This window comes from Apteryx mantelli, chromosome 1 (assembly GCF_036417845.1).
Source record: "Apteryx mantelli isolate bAptMan1 chromosome 1, bAptMan1.hap1, whole genome shotgun sequence".
NCBI lineage: Eukaryota > Metazoa > Chordata > Aves > Apterygiformes > Apterygidae > Apteryx > Apteryx mantelli.
The window spans coordinates 128,960,986-128,974,177 of NC_089978.1; the positions used below are offsets into that span (position 1 = coordinate 128,960,986).

Below are 13,192 nucleotides of genomic sequence, written 5' to 3' on the forward strand. Positions count from 1 at the left end.
AGCTGCACAGGAGCTGTGAAGCAGACTATTGCTGCCTTCTCTCCCTGGCACAGCTGAGCATGTCTAGTCACGTCACTGCAGAGACAAAACAAATTGGGCTCTTGTCCACACTCCTGGCCGTGGCATGGGAGTGCATTAGGTAGCAAGTCCCACAGTGCGTAGGGCAGAAGAAGGGAAGGGCCCACGCTTCATTCAAAGTCTGAGAGTCTGCTGTGAACTGTAGCCTGGTAGAGACAGGGAGACTGAGCGCAGCTCAGTGCCAGCCCCATGATCGGCAGCAGAGGATCTTGAGGAAGGCTTTGCGGAAGTCAGTGTTGAAGGTTGTATAGATGATGGGGTTGAGGGCACTGTTCACATAACCAAGCCAGGTGCTGGCGCTGTAGAGTGCTGGGGGCACATGACAGGAAGGGCAGTGGGCATTCAGGATGTGAATCAAGAAGAACGGCAGTCAGCAGACTATGAATGCCCCTGAGTTTAAAGAGGATAGAAAAAAACCACATGATTTTAGAGAATTTACCACTTGGAAAAAGGCCTGCATCTATGCCCTCTTCCTCCATCCTATTGCCACTTCTATGCAGCCTATTGTGCACTTGTCTGTGCTTGGTAAACACTGTAGATGAAGTTTGTTCCTGATGCAGAGGGACTTTGCAAGAGCACAGGCCTCCTTAGGATCAGTTATGTGAATTAATGGAGCTTCAGGGAGGACTGAAATGTGATCTGGCGATAGACAGCAGCAAGTGGCCACAGCTTGGAAGGAAAGACTACTGCCTTCTTAGCCTTTTTAGTAAGTTATGATAAGGGCTGCATTATCTCCCTGCTACTACTGAGTTAACTAAGGGAAGCAGTGTGTGTGGTGACCATGACAGGTGACTGGGGCTCCGGGCTCCCAGGTTCTCCATCCAGCTCTACAACCTAGTTCCTCTGCTGCTCTGTGCCTCAGTTTCCCCTTCTGTAACTGGAGTTAAGAGCTGGTGCATGTACATGTGTGGAAACTTAAGATAGTTCCAGCTTCATAATAATGCATAGCTCACTAAAGTATCAGAGAAAAAGAGAAACAGGTGTTGGCTGTTGCTACCTCAGAGGGCTTGTTGGCCACTGATTTAAAACAAGAGAGTAATAAACTGTAGCAGAATAAAACACTGATGCGCTTGGTTCTCAGCATTTGTGAGTGTTAACCTAGATTCCTAAATGTCCCATCCTTGTCCCTTGTGAGTTTGTGGAGCAGTGACAGCTGAAGTCTGGGCCTGGCTTTTTTTAATCTCCATATTGTGTTAGGAGAGATTCCTGTACTTGCAAGTCCCAAAGCATCACCCCTTGCACCCCATTACATAGAGCAGTTCTCACTCACCCAGGACAATAGCAAGCATCTGTGTGGCCTTTCTCTCCTGAAGCTGGATCAGCCAGGGTGGCTGGTGCGCTGGCCTCAAAGAGCTGATCGTTTTGCCATTGCTGAGTGTCTGTACCTCCAGCCCTGGCTTCCTGCTCTTTCTCTTCTCTTTCAGCCTGTTGTGTTGTGTAGTCCCTGGTGTCTGGGTGAGGGATGCCTCTTGGCAGAAGCTGCAGTACTGCTGTAGGCTGATGAGAGCCAGCAACTTCCTTTTGGTAGATGTCTCCTGTCTGGGGCATTTGAATGGTAGACGAGGTGAAAAGGTGCCTCGGCATCTGTTGGGCAAAGCTTTTCTTTCGATGTGTTCCTGCAAAAAAGGATGTCACAGAGCAACTGGGAACCATCCAAGCCATTCACTGGGGCAAAGGATGAAGAGGAGAGTTTTAGGAATTATCCTTTGCCCCACTCATTTCTTAGGTGCCAAGACTACCCTCTGGAGATGGTGCAAAATCCAGGCATTGGGGCTGACTTTGGTTTATTAGAGAGGTGAGTCAGAACCTGAAAACTCTCTGCCTTCATCTCTCCAAGGAAAAACATCAGGACAACAAGAGCTGAAACTCTCACTCTGCTAAACTTCACTTCTGTTTTGTGTTGGCCACAGAGGTGGTCCCTGTTCTCCTCAACATCATCACTCTTTTTTAACGCAGCTTCACTGTGGAAAAAATGAGTAAAATAAGTGGGATTACAGATATGTGTGACCAGGGGATCCCTTTCAGCCCATTGTGCCCATTCCCCATGGTTACAGATATTACATCTGGAAAAGCCAGTGGAACAAATGCTCCCATGCATCATGAGCATTTTGACCTCTTAACTAAGTGAGATTAAGAGATTTTTATTAATAACCTAGGATCTGTGAAACTGAGAATGAAACTTCATATAGTGAAAATCAATAAATGAAGAAATTGGCCAAACTTCTGCAAGGCTGAGAAAGCACAGCTCTGAAGAGGTAGTCTGTGCCCTTTTTCTAGTGGTCTGCTTCTAGAGGGCAGAGACACACATGGGATATCTTCTTTCTAGAGGACTGTAAGAGGATTTAACTGGAGCTTCTGCACTCAAATATCATGGTGGATGGGATGATAAGATGCTATGCCCCCCTTTACAGTTTCCATTCTGTGCTCTGACCCTCCGAGGAAAGGAGGTAAGGCATTCCCTGTCCTTTCTGACAGATCCTACTGCACTCATGTGGATCTTACTTTGTGTGTATACGACAGTTTGGTGCTGGCACTGTGGCTGCCCTGCAGAGTGAGGATTCGCTTCTTTTGTCTTTGTCTTAGCACGAGGTAAATCCGGACATAGAGCAGCAGGGTCACCACGAAGGGAAGGTAGAAGGACACCAAAGAGGAGTAGATGATGAAAATAGGGTTGGATATGGAACAGACAGTGGGATTCCCTGGGGATGAGAAGAGAGAGATAGGAGCGACTGAGCTGCTTCGGGGTATTCAAGGAGGCTCTGGTGAGTGGGCAAAGCAAGCCAAAAGGTGGCTGGGGGACAAAGGCAGTCCAAGGAGTACAAGCATCTCCTATGTCAGCTGTTGCAAATCATACTGTGGCCTGCCCACTCATCTAACTGATGCTTAAAATGGACTCTACCTAAGGTCATCTAGCATAACCCAACATGTGCCTGCTCTTCTGGCCAACAGCACTGTCCTCTTCTCTCACTTCTATTCCCATCCTTTCTCAGAGAACCACCATATTCCTCTGACAGTTTCTGGGCTGCCTAGATGCTGATGTGTGCCTACATCCCCATCTGTCTAGACCAGGCAGCAGTGGCGAGGAGCAGCGCTTCTCGCTCCTCCTAAAATTGAGCACTGTGCAGAAGACGGATGGGGAGCAGAGGACCTGTGCCTGGGGCTCAGTGGGAGGAAGGCTTGCTGGCCCCTCTGTCTCCAAGGAGGATGGGCTGCCCTGGCAGAGGAGAAGGAGAAAGACCTGCCTACTTCCACAGAGGAAGCTAAATTGATTGCTCTCCTTAAGGGATTAGGTGGGGAAGCACATAGCAAATTAGACTGGAGCAGATTTCTCACAAGCAGCACCAAAAATATGCAACCCTCACTGTTTAGAAATGTGGCTTGCTTGGTGCATTACCCATCAGACTTAAAATTTTGTGTCTGGACCTGCCATTATTGGCAAGATTAACTGCAGTAATTCTGGTATGTGTGTGTTGGAAATGCTGCATGTTTGGAGATTTCTCTGTGTGCAGAGTGATCATTTGGGGGAATTTCTAGATCAGGATACTTCAAAGGGCAGAGACTTGCTAGTAAAGCAGGCAGGTCTGCCCCCACAGCAATAGTCAGTGCCTGTCTGAACAAATGGCAAGTTTATAGAAGAGCACATCTTCAGCACTGGAGATTTCCTTCTCCCTTCACAGGGTACATTTCAGTTCCCTGGAATTTTCTGTAGTTTAAGAAGTTGGCAGGACCCATGTCAAATAACCTGACCATGCACAGGGCACCTCCATTTCCAACCCCTCCTTGTTCTGGATGTCACTGTTACCTGTAGTGTTGAAGCCAAAGAGGAGAGGGCATGACACTGCAAACGCCAACATCCAAACTATCACGATCATGAGAGACCCTCCTGCAGGAGCTCTGCCCAGTGTTGTACTGGTACTGAACTGGTCTCACCACTGCAGTGTATCTGTGGACCGAACCGGCTCCAGAGAAAGGAGAAGGTGAGAATGGAGGGGAAGAAGAAGAGGAAAAGGACCAGTTTTTGAAAGGGAGGAGCAAGAGTCACATAATGAACATGATGGTGGAAGTGGTGAAGAGATGGAAGAGGAAAGGAGAAAAGAAGGAGATCAAATGATGAGATCAGCAATTCATAAAAATGGTAAGTGGGGAGTAGGGGGGAAGGAGCAGAGAAAATCAGAGTTAATCAGCAGCACTGGGAAAAACACTTTGCGGAACTGTTGGTATTGTGAGGATACAAGATTTGGGATATCAGATGGATCTAGAATCCCCGCAAAACTGTACCTCAAGCCCCTAAGGTTATAGCTGCACTGCTGGGAAAGAGCAGTCTCTGGAGCAAACATAGCCTGCTGTTCTCTCTGCCTCAGTTGTCCTCCCTGGTGTTGGCTGCACTGACGGCCAGAGGATTGATTGCCTACGGGCATGTTTCTGGTGTCCTTGCCAGGTGGGGTGCCCCAGAGGGTGCAGTTCAGCAAGCCTGTGATTAGAAAGGCACAGGAGGTCTAGTCTTGAGGACAGCCCAGGGGCTGCTCCCTGCAGACAGGACCTAACTAAAATGGGGAAAAGATACCCCTGGAGAAACACTGCACCAGGCCATTGCCAAAAGTTGCTTTGTACAGTTACCCTTGAACTGTGTATTATAAAGGTGCAACATGCAGTGTTCTTTCCTTCCTTCCTCCCTCTCCCTGCTAGCAGGAATTTGAGGTCCTAAAAGCACCACATGTGCCAAGGTCTTGTCTTGATAGCATCTCTCCTTACCCTCCAGCCCTCAGTGTTGCCCAGCATCTGCTCAATTTTATGTTATAGAAAAACAAGGAAAGGCTGAAGAGTATGCCTCAATAATCTTTATCACTCCCTGTGTAAACATCCAAACTTTACTAAAACTTTGTGAAAGAGGTCTTCAGAAGGCAAAACTCTCTTTGAGAATCAATGGGAATTAGATGACCATCTCTGGTTACCACCTTCAAAAAGCATGTGGATGTGGTTGACTACCTACTGGTGATCTTTTTTCACTGGTGTCTCTCTTCGCCTTTCCTAAGTGCAAATACCTTCTTGCACATGCTGGGCAGAGCCATAGTAACAGCAGTAGTGGTAGCAATAGACTTGCAGGAATATTTATGTTACTAAAGACACTAAAAGGTTGCCTGTGTGCACCCCACTTTCTTGTCCTTTCAATGCTTGGGTGCAGGGCCTACTCCCACTCCCAGACTATTCCCGTTTTTGCTGCCAGCTCTCACCTGTCAATGCTGATAGCACAGAGGTTTAAAATGCTGGCCGTGCACATCATTACATCCATGGTAACGAAGATATCGCAGCAGATACGGCTGAAAGTCTAGACTCCTCCAGTCACCTGCACAAGCAATCACAAAACTGTCAGCCTTGTTCTGCACGGAATACTAATATGTTATATACAAGGAGGTGCTCTCCTCCAAGCATCTCAGAGCTAGACAAATGTTTACGGTGTATTCAAATTCACTGTGATGTGCCTAGGGAAACTAAGGAACCTATGTTGTGCTCAGTATCACACAGAAGCAGGTTACAGAAAATCTTATTTACTCTTAAAAAGGGAGGCAAGTTGAAGAAATAGGTAGCAGCTCTCCCTTTAAGACCTAGCATGATAAATTGAATTAAATATCACTGTACACATTGTTTGTTTAAGGATTATCTCAGAAAAATCTAAGGGCTAAAAGTGTTTCTCAGTTTAGCTGCTGGAGTTCTTTTGCAGCCAGTGAGCTGGAAAAGTGCTGCAAATTTTATGCATATATGTATGAAATACAGAACTGAAACCCAAGACTTCTCCAGAACTTTATTTGGATTCTTATCTTGGTTACAGATTTTGATGATTAGATCTGAATGAGAACACACAAGCTATTCAGATGAAGGGTTTTGTTTGCTACCATCTCTAGCTTTTGTTCTGGTTGTTTTGAATTTTTAGTCTTAAAATGTGTGATTATGAAATCTCAACTGTGGCCAGTATTTGTGATGGAAAAACACATTTTTTGCCCAGCCATCAAGTTCTTGGCAATGACCTTTTCAGAGGAAAACAATATGCTCCAAGCACTGTGTGGCGTTGCTATGGATGTGTCAGCCCTCCTAGAGGCTGGGATGATAGCCTGACCCTGAATAAGGTGGTCTGCCTGAGCACCTGCTCCGTACAGGAGATGAACAAGGAGGCAGCCTCCCCTCCAACAGATAAGTCCCTTGGATGAGTAGAGCAAACGAATCGAATACTGTGCTGCTTGGAAAGGGGGGGGGGCAGGAAAGAGAGAAGGAGGGGGGAAAATCCTTGCTTTGAGAGTGGTTTTGTCTGCCTTGTGTAGGAGGCCTAAATTTTAGCCTCCAAACTCTGCAGATCTTTCAAGTTCAGCTGTATCCTGAGAATCTATCAGAAACCAATACTAGTTTGCAGTGTCTCTACTAACATTTAAACTACATCTTGAGTACAGCATTCAGTTTTGGACCATCCAGCACAGGAAAAACATCAATAAACTGGAGCGAGTCCAGCGGACAGCCACTGAGACAGCCCTGGTGGCTGGAGCACTTGCGCTATGAGGAGAGGCTGAGGGACAGGGCTTGTTCAGCCTGGAGAAGACGGCTTTGGGGGCACCTAACAGCAGCCCCCCAGGACCTATGCAGAAGTTACCAAGAAGATAGTGCCAGGTTCTTCACAGCAATGCATGGTGGGAGGACAAGAGACAACAGGCATAAGGTGAAACCACAGAGGTTCAGACTGGATATAAAGAAAAACTTTCTGACCATGAGGACAGTGAGGTGGTGGAGCCAGTTGCCCAGCAAGGCTGTGCAGGCTCCATCCTTGGAGGTTTTCCATACCCAACTGGATAAAGCCTTGAGCAGCCCAGGCTGACCTCAGCTGATCCTGCTTCAAGCAGGGGGTTGGACTAGAGATCTCCCGAGGTCCCTTCCTGCTTGAGTTATCCTGTGAACATGTTCCAGTTCCCTACCAGGCTGGCTTCAGGGGCCCCTCAGGACAGTGAAAAGCTGGTAAGGCATCAGAGGTGAAACAGCTTCTTATAAATTGTTTCCCCTAGAGTGGGTAGGGATAGCATGCTCCTCCTCTATGCCCCCCTTGCCCAAGCTATGTTACCTACCTGTTCCCTTAACTTTAGGTCACTTACCTTTCCTAACACAAGGGCTAGATGCTCAAAGACCCATATCAGGTCAGGCTGGAGACAGGACTATGACTGAGCTTTGCTTCTAAGGTCAACCCTGTGGCAAGTGTCAGTGCCTAGAAAGGATGCAGCACCCTGCAGAGAGATGCAGCTCTGATGCACTTGTGTAAGTGAAAAATTCACTCTCTGCACAGATTCCTTTCAGGGTTCTTTAATGAATAATCCTGAGAAATTTAATTGTTTTTGATTGTTTCTGTGCCAAGATTCCCACGCATGGGCAAAGAAACTTGTTGAAGTGAGCTGTGTCTTTATGAGGTTTCTCTCTCGGACCCAGCTGCTATGGAAAAGCTTGTGTTAGAAGTCAGGTACTGAATGAAGCAGGCTTCCATGAGATGCCTTGACACTGAGTGATTGCAGAACAGCGCAAGGGAGAGCAATGGGAACAGGCTCGCAAAATGCAGTATGGAACTGTGCTTTCACCTTGAGTGCTCTGATACTTCTGGGGCTCCTCTTTTTTTTTTTTAATTTAAGAAAACAAAAGATCCCTGAGAGCTTTTTTGCACAATTAGGTGGGCTAAAAGGTGTGCAAATTGAAGGCTGCCTCTGCCAAAATCCGGGACCTTAATAGGTAGATTCTGTTTACTGTTTAAAGAAATCCCACACAATTTTTGTTTTAGTTGCAGATTTTGAGGTCTGCTTGCCATCTGAAAGTAGCCCAAAATCATAAGTGCTGAAAACTTTTGCAATGTGATGCAGTAAGGGGTGGTTTTGTAGTTTGTGGCAGAATTCAATGCAGCGTGTGTTTGTGTGATCTGTGGAGGCTGAAGAGTATTTCACCAGGAGCTGGTGCCAGGTGTTTGCATGAAAGGAAAGCTGCCACTGACTCAGCAGATGTGAAAGCAGTTAAGTGGGGGAGTTTCCAAGGTCCTCAGTGCAGTCAAACACTAAGCCCAAAGAGACGATCTGGGAATCTGAACCATTAAAACCACAGAAGGTCTTGGTGGGGATGGCTCTGAAGTGAACCCTCTCAGGATGATGCATGCAGATCACACCATCTGCATACTAAGCCATAGCTTGTATTAAGAGGATGCTTGACAGATAAAGCATTGGGTTTAAAACCCATCCTCATTTCCACCAGCCAGAACTTCTAAAATGGGGAGTAGCTCTGCTGAAGTGAGCGAAGTAGTTAATATTTACCTGGGGGGTATGAAAATTCAGAATTTGTTCCAGAAGGCTTGAAGGCTCTTTTTTTAATATAGGTCATGTTCATATTTTATAATTCTATTCCTGCTCTTTCTTTTCTTGCTCTGTGCTGCTCATCTTTGTTACAGAAGCTAGAACTTGCCAGTGTGCATTCCTGATTTTCATGTGCTGGCAGGATATCTATTCTTTATCCCTCTGCTGCTTTTTATCCAGCAATCTCAAAGCACGTCGCAAGTATTAATTGAATGAATCCTCGCAACTGCCTGGGTGAGGTGGATGGTCAAACATTATTCTCCTCTTACAGCTGATAAGACCAAAGCACAGACAGATGAGCTGATACAATCTCTCATTACCACACATTGCACATGCCGCAGAACTGGGAATAGAGTCTAAGATGAAATTCTAGTTCTATCAAAGACAATGGTAAAGCTCCATATAGACTATTGAGGTCAGGCTCTCACCTCATCATCTTTCTTGATGACCAGTCTGCTTTATCCACAAGATTGCAGTATTGCTATATTTAGCTTTCCAACACTTCAGAAAGTCTTCCAATTAAAAAAAAAAATTGTGCATTCATAAACTTATGTAAATTGATTACTCTCCTGAACCCTTAAAAATAAACAGAAGAATCTCTGTAAATTGTATTTCTACAGTGATGCCATGTTTAGGTGTCCATGGGTAAGAACGAATAAAATATGAACAGAAAGTTGCATCAGATCATGACAGGCATCTAAGTAGCTGTGCATCTAAGCATGTTCACTTAACATTTTGTGTTTAAGAAAACCACCTTTTTGGGTGTGCTATTAGCTTCCTGCAGCTCTGAAATCACTGCTTACACTTTTGCATGGCAAGAATAACTAAGAGCCTGCATGCTGTCAGACGAGCTGACAACTAGTAAACTGCTAAGCTGCAATAACTGAGTTGTTTGCACTCACTTTGACGGCACTCTAGTGAGGTTTTTGAACTCAAAGAGGAGTTGCAGGTCTTGCTGATCCATCCTGAGAGCCACAGAAGAGGAGAGCGTGTTACTCACAAGTGCTCTGAGCAGAGCTGTGGACTGGACACCGGAGACAACCATCTTCTGAAGCTTTTTTCCCCCTTTGGAGGTAGAACTGGATGTTGTGAGAAGACTGAGAAGGATGTTACAGGCCATGTTGCTCCATGTTCTCCTCCATTTACTATGTGTTGACTGTAAGGAATGATGGTATTTAATGCTATCAAACTCCAGCAGCCAGGATGCCTATTGTTACCATCTTAAAAACCTCTGTGGGCTTCAGTAGTTGTGCCAGCCATAGCATCAGAGGTCAGTGAATCACTGGGGAAGCAGTACTGGTATAGTAGACAATACCCATTGACCCCAAAAAATTGCTAGGCGCTGTGCTGATAGCGTTTTGAGCCAGAAACTCCATTAGTTGGAGATCAGGATTTTGAGATTGTAAAATGTTTCTGTGATTGATCTATCACAGCCTTCCCAAAAGACCTCTCAGAAAGAGACAGTCCTAGCCTACATGACTAATAACAAGAAAAAATTCGTGGAGAAGGTCCAGGCCATAGATGGCTCTAAAATCTAAGTGTAAAGCACAAAGTTCACATATGACATTTAAATCTTAAATCTTAATTTAATCTTAAAACCATCCACTTTTAGCTTCTCCATAAATAATGACCAGGTATCAGCTGTCTGAATTGGCAAGCATTCAGCAGAGAAGTAGGTATTGTACAAGATTTTGGAGACTGAATGATTTCTTGGGAATTTCTATGCCCATATCATACCAAAGCATGATACCATTTCCTCTTCATCTGTAGCATCATGGATTCCATAAACACCAGCAAACACTAAATCACTTTGGGGACTTTTTGTTTGTTTGCTTTTTAAATCTTAGTATTGCTACAGTCCTAAAGTCTAGGGCTGGGAGTGGTAGATTGCGTTTGAGAGGTGTGGTTCTTCTCCCTCTTGTTTTTAGAGAATCTGCCATCTCTTGGATCAGCCACTTTGATTCTCTCTCCTCCAGAAATGGAAATGAATCTTAGATGTTGCTCCAAACATGACTAGGGAGCGGACCTACCATCGCGCTTGCAAACTGTGCCCATAATACTGTATGGGAGCAGAGCCTACTCTGCAGATGTGCCTCAGTTCCACTGTCTCCACAGTGGTAAGTCTTTTCCAATGCAAAGCATATTGTTATTTCATTAATGTTTGGAAGACACTTGAGGTGATGGAATATTCTTGTATGAGCAGTCTGAAATAAAATTTAACTTTATATCTGTTGGTTGCTATCAAAATTTCTAGCCTAATTCTGTATTTTTTTTGGGGGGGGTCCCCCTTTTATACCTTGCTTTTTATCATTCTTTCCTTCTTTGTTGCCTTCTTTTCATCTTCCCCCTTCCATTCCCCTGAGATAACACAAGTGAGTTGTATACAGCTGTACTCCTGACCACCTCCAGGACTGTTCTACACAGATTAGTCTAAATGTTGCTATTGTCTTTACTAGGAACATCATCACACATGCAGTATCACGGTGCTCTCTTTGTTCTTTCACTCCACAGTGATGCTCTACAGACATAATTAACCATCAGTGCCCTTACTAATAATGCTTACAGACAGAGCAGATCCCTAATTTCTCTTAATTGCAGTCTCACTGAGAGTGTGCAATGGACACAGTTAAGGAGAGCGACTTGGATTAACATAAGGGAAATGCCTGTGTTCAGTGCCAAAGCTTAGAGTTGCATTGGCTCTTCAACACAGTCCAGTGGCAGAGGAGAGCTGTCAGCCACTGCCTGTCCCCTGCTGCCTGATCAGATCTCTTTGCATGTGCATAACAGGTCTGGCATTTACTGGTATTGTCCTATATTATTCTACTTCCTATTGATATGCTGCACAGTCCATATGCATGTGGCAGATTCCTCTCTGCTCCTGCTTTCCTTTGCAGGAAAGAGGTCAGCCAAAGGTGGGCAGCTGTCATCAGAATATTTAACCTACTCTTCAGCCTGATTCTAGCTTGCCCCTCACAGAAAGAGCATGAAGCTTCAAAGAGATCATGGCTCAGAGGCTTATTCTGTCTCTGTTAGCATGATAATGGGGTACTAGGGCTCAGCCGCAAGCTTAAGACTGATAGACATTCACTCTAATTTTTCTAGATCTACCAATTTACTTGGATTAGTGTAAAAATGGTGATGATAAAAGATAAAAATGTCAGCTGTAGCATACCTTCATGGATTTACTTTAGTAAAAATGTTTCCTCCAGGAGTGGCTTCAGTAATTCAGGATTTTGCTGCAGTGTATGGGGAATTTGGATTCCATCTTTGCTGCCCTGTATCTGATGGCGTTGTTCATACTGTGCATAGTCATTCCAGTACATTTTTACACCAGCCCAATGTTCAAAGACCAGGGAAATGAAGATTAAGCCCCTGAGGGTGTTATGAATCCTTTGAAGTTATTGTGAAAATGCTCATATGACTTCAAGAGATTTTGGAGCAAGCTCTTCACGTCTATGTCAGCCTGCCTGGGGAATGTTGCATGGAGCTGACCTAATGACATGGACATGAAGGCTCTTAAACTTCTCAGGAGATGAGGATTTGACTGTTCTCGCCCGTTTTCTGGCCAGCAGAAGCAGGGGTTGATCTGGACTCTAAGATACCTTCCCGTAAGATATTTCTACCCCCTTGCCTCCCCTGCCACTCCTGATACATCATGGTGCTCACAAGCAACCCTCCTGGCAGATGGAGTCAGCTTCAAAGATGCTCAGATGAAAGTGGGTATTAGCACATCAGGACCCACAGTCTACATTACTGGCTATCACCCAGCTGTCATTTAAGCTCTAAGAGTCTGTGCTATGCCAGGAAGAGCTAGGCTCAGGGTATCTGCTGATGGACTGGGTTGCGATGTGTTTGTCCTGCATGTGTCTGGTCTACAAGGGCCACCTGTGTGACACTGTGGGCTGCCACCCTCCCCACAAGTGCTCTAGAGCTGGCTGGGTGGTGAAAATGTGATTGACCTTTATCTGGTACTTGGTGTAGTCTCAGTCCAGAGTTGGCCTATGCAGAGAGCAGGCACTAATGCTAGTGAACCCATACCACAGGTCAGCTCTGCTAATCTTTCCTGAGACGTACTCACCTCCAGGTACACCACCCACGGCATCACCAAAGTGGCCACCAGCAAGTCCGCCACTGCCACGCTCACCACGAGGTAGTTTGTTGTGGTTTGCAAGGTGTGTTGCCTTAGAACTGCCAAGCAGACCAGTACGTTCCCAAAGATGATGGCCAAAATCAGGATGCAGTAGCAGAGGGCATAGTAGGCATGGGAGTGCGGCAGGTCGTGCTCTGTAGCATTATCTGCCTCACAGGGGATGGAGTAGGTGGTGTTAAGATGACTGCTGGCTCTTGTGAAGAGTGCCATGGGGATGTCGCTGAAAAAAGAAAGGGAGGACTGAAAATCAGAGCTATACAGTAATTCTGGAGAACAGCACCTCTCGTACCCGGCATAAGCCTTTCACACTTCATTCATGACACTGCTGCAAGCCAAATCTAGGGGTCTTTATTCTGCCCATACGTTGGCAGAGCTTTTGTTTAAAGTCTTGTTTGGCCTCTTTTGTTTTCCACCGAATCTAAGTCAGCAGAAGAAGGCAAGATTTCACCTCCTACTTGTGTCTCAAAGGTGCATCTTACCAACCAATGCAGCTGTAAAGAAAGCAGCAGTGGTTTTAACCTGCACCAACATCACACCGCAGTACAGGTCTGCTGGTGAAGAGTGCAGACAACAGTTCATAGCACTTAGGAAGATCTAATGCTGA

The 13,192-nt window shown here is 45.6% G+C and overlaps 1 protein-coding gene across 1 annotated transcript; it reads right to left on the reverse strand.

Annotated features, from left to right (window-relative positions):
• Positions 1–253: 253 nt before the first annotated feature.
• On the reverse strand, positions 254–12,798 carry DRD3 (dopamine receptor D3). Its single transcript, XM_067291557.1, is given in 7 exon segments — positions 254–468; positions 1,349–1,694; positions 2,581–2,777; positions 3,881–3,957; positions 3,959–4,021; positions 5,310–5,422; positions 12,517–12,798. Coding segments are annotated over 7 exon segments (1,293 nt in total).
• Between the last annotated feature and the right edge of the window lie 394 nt (positions 12,799–13,192).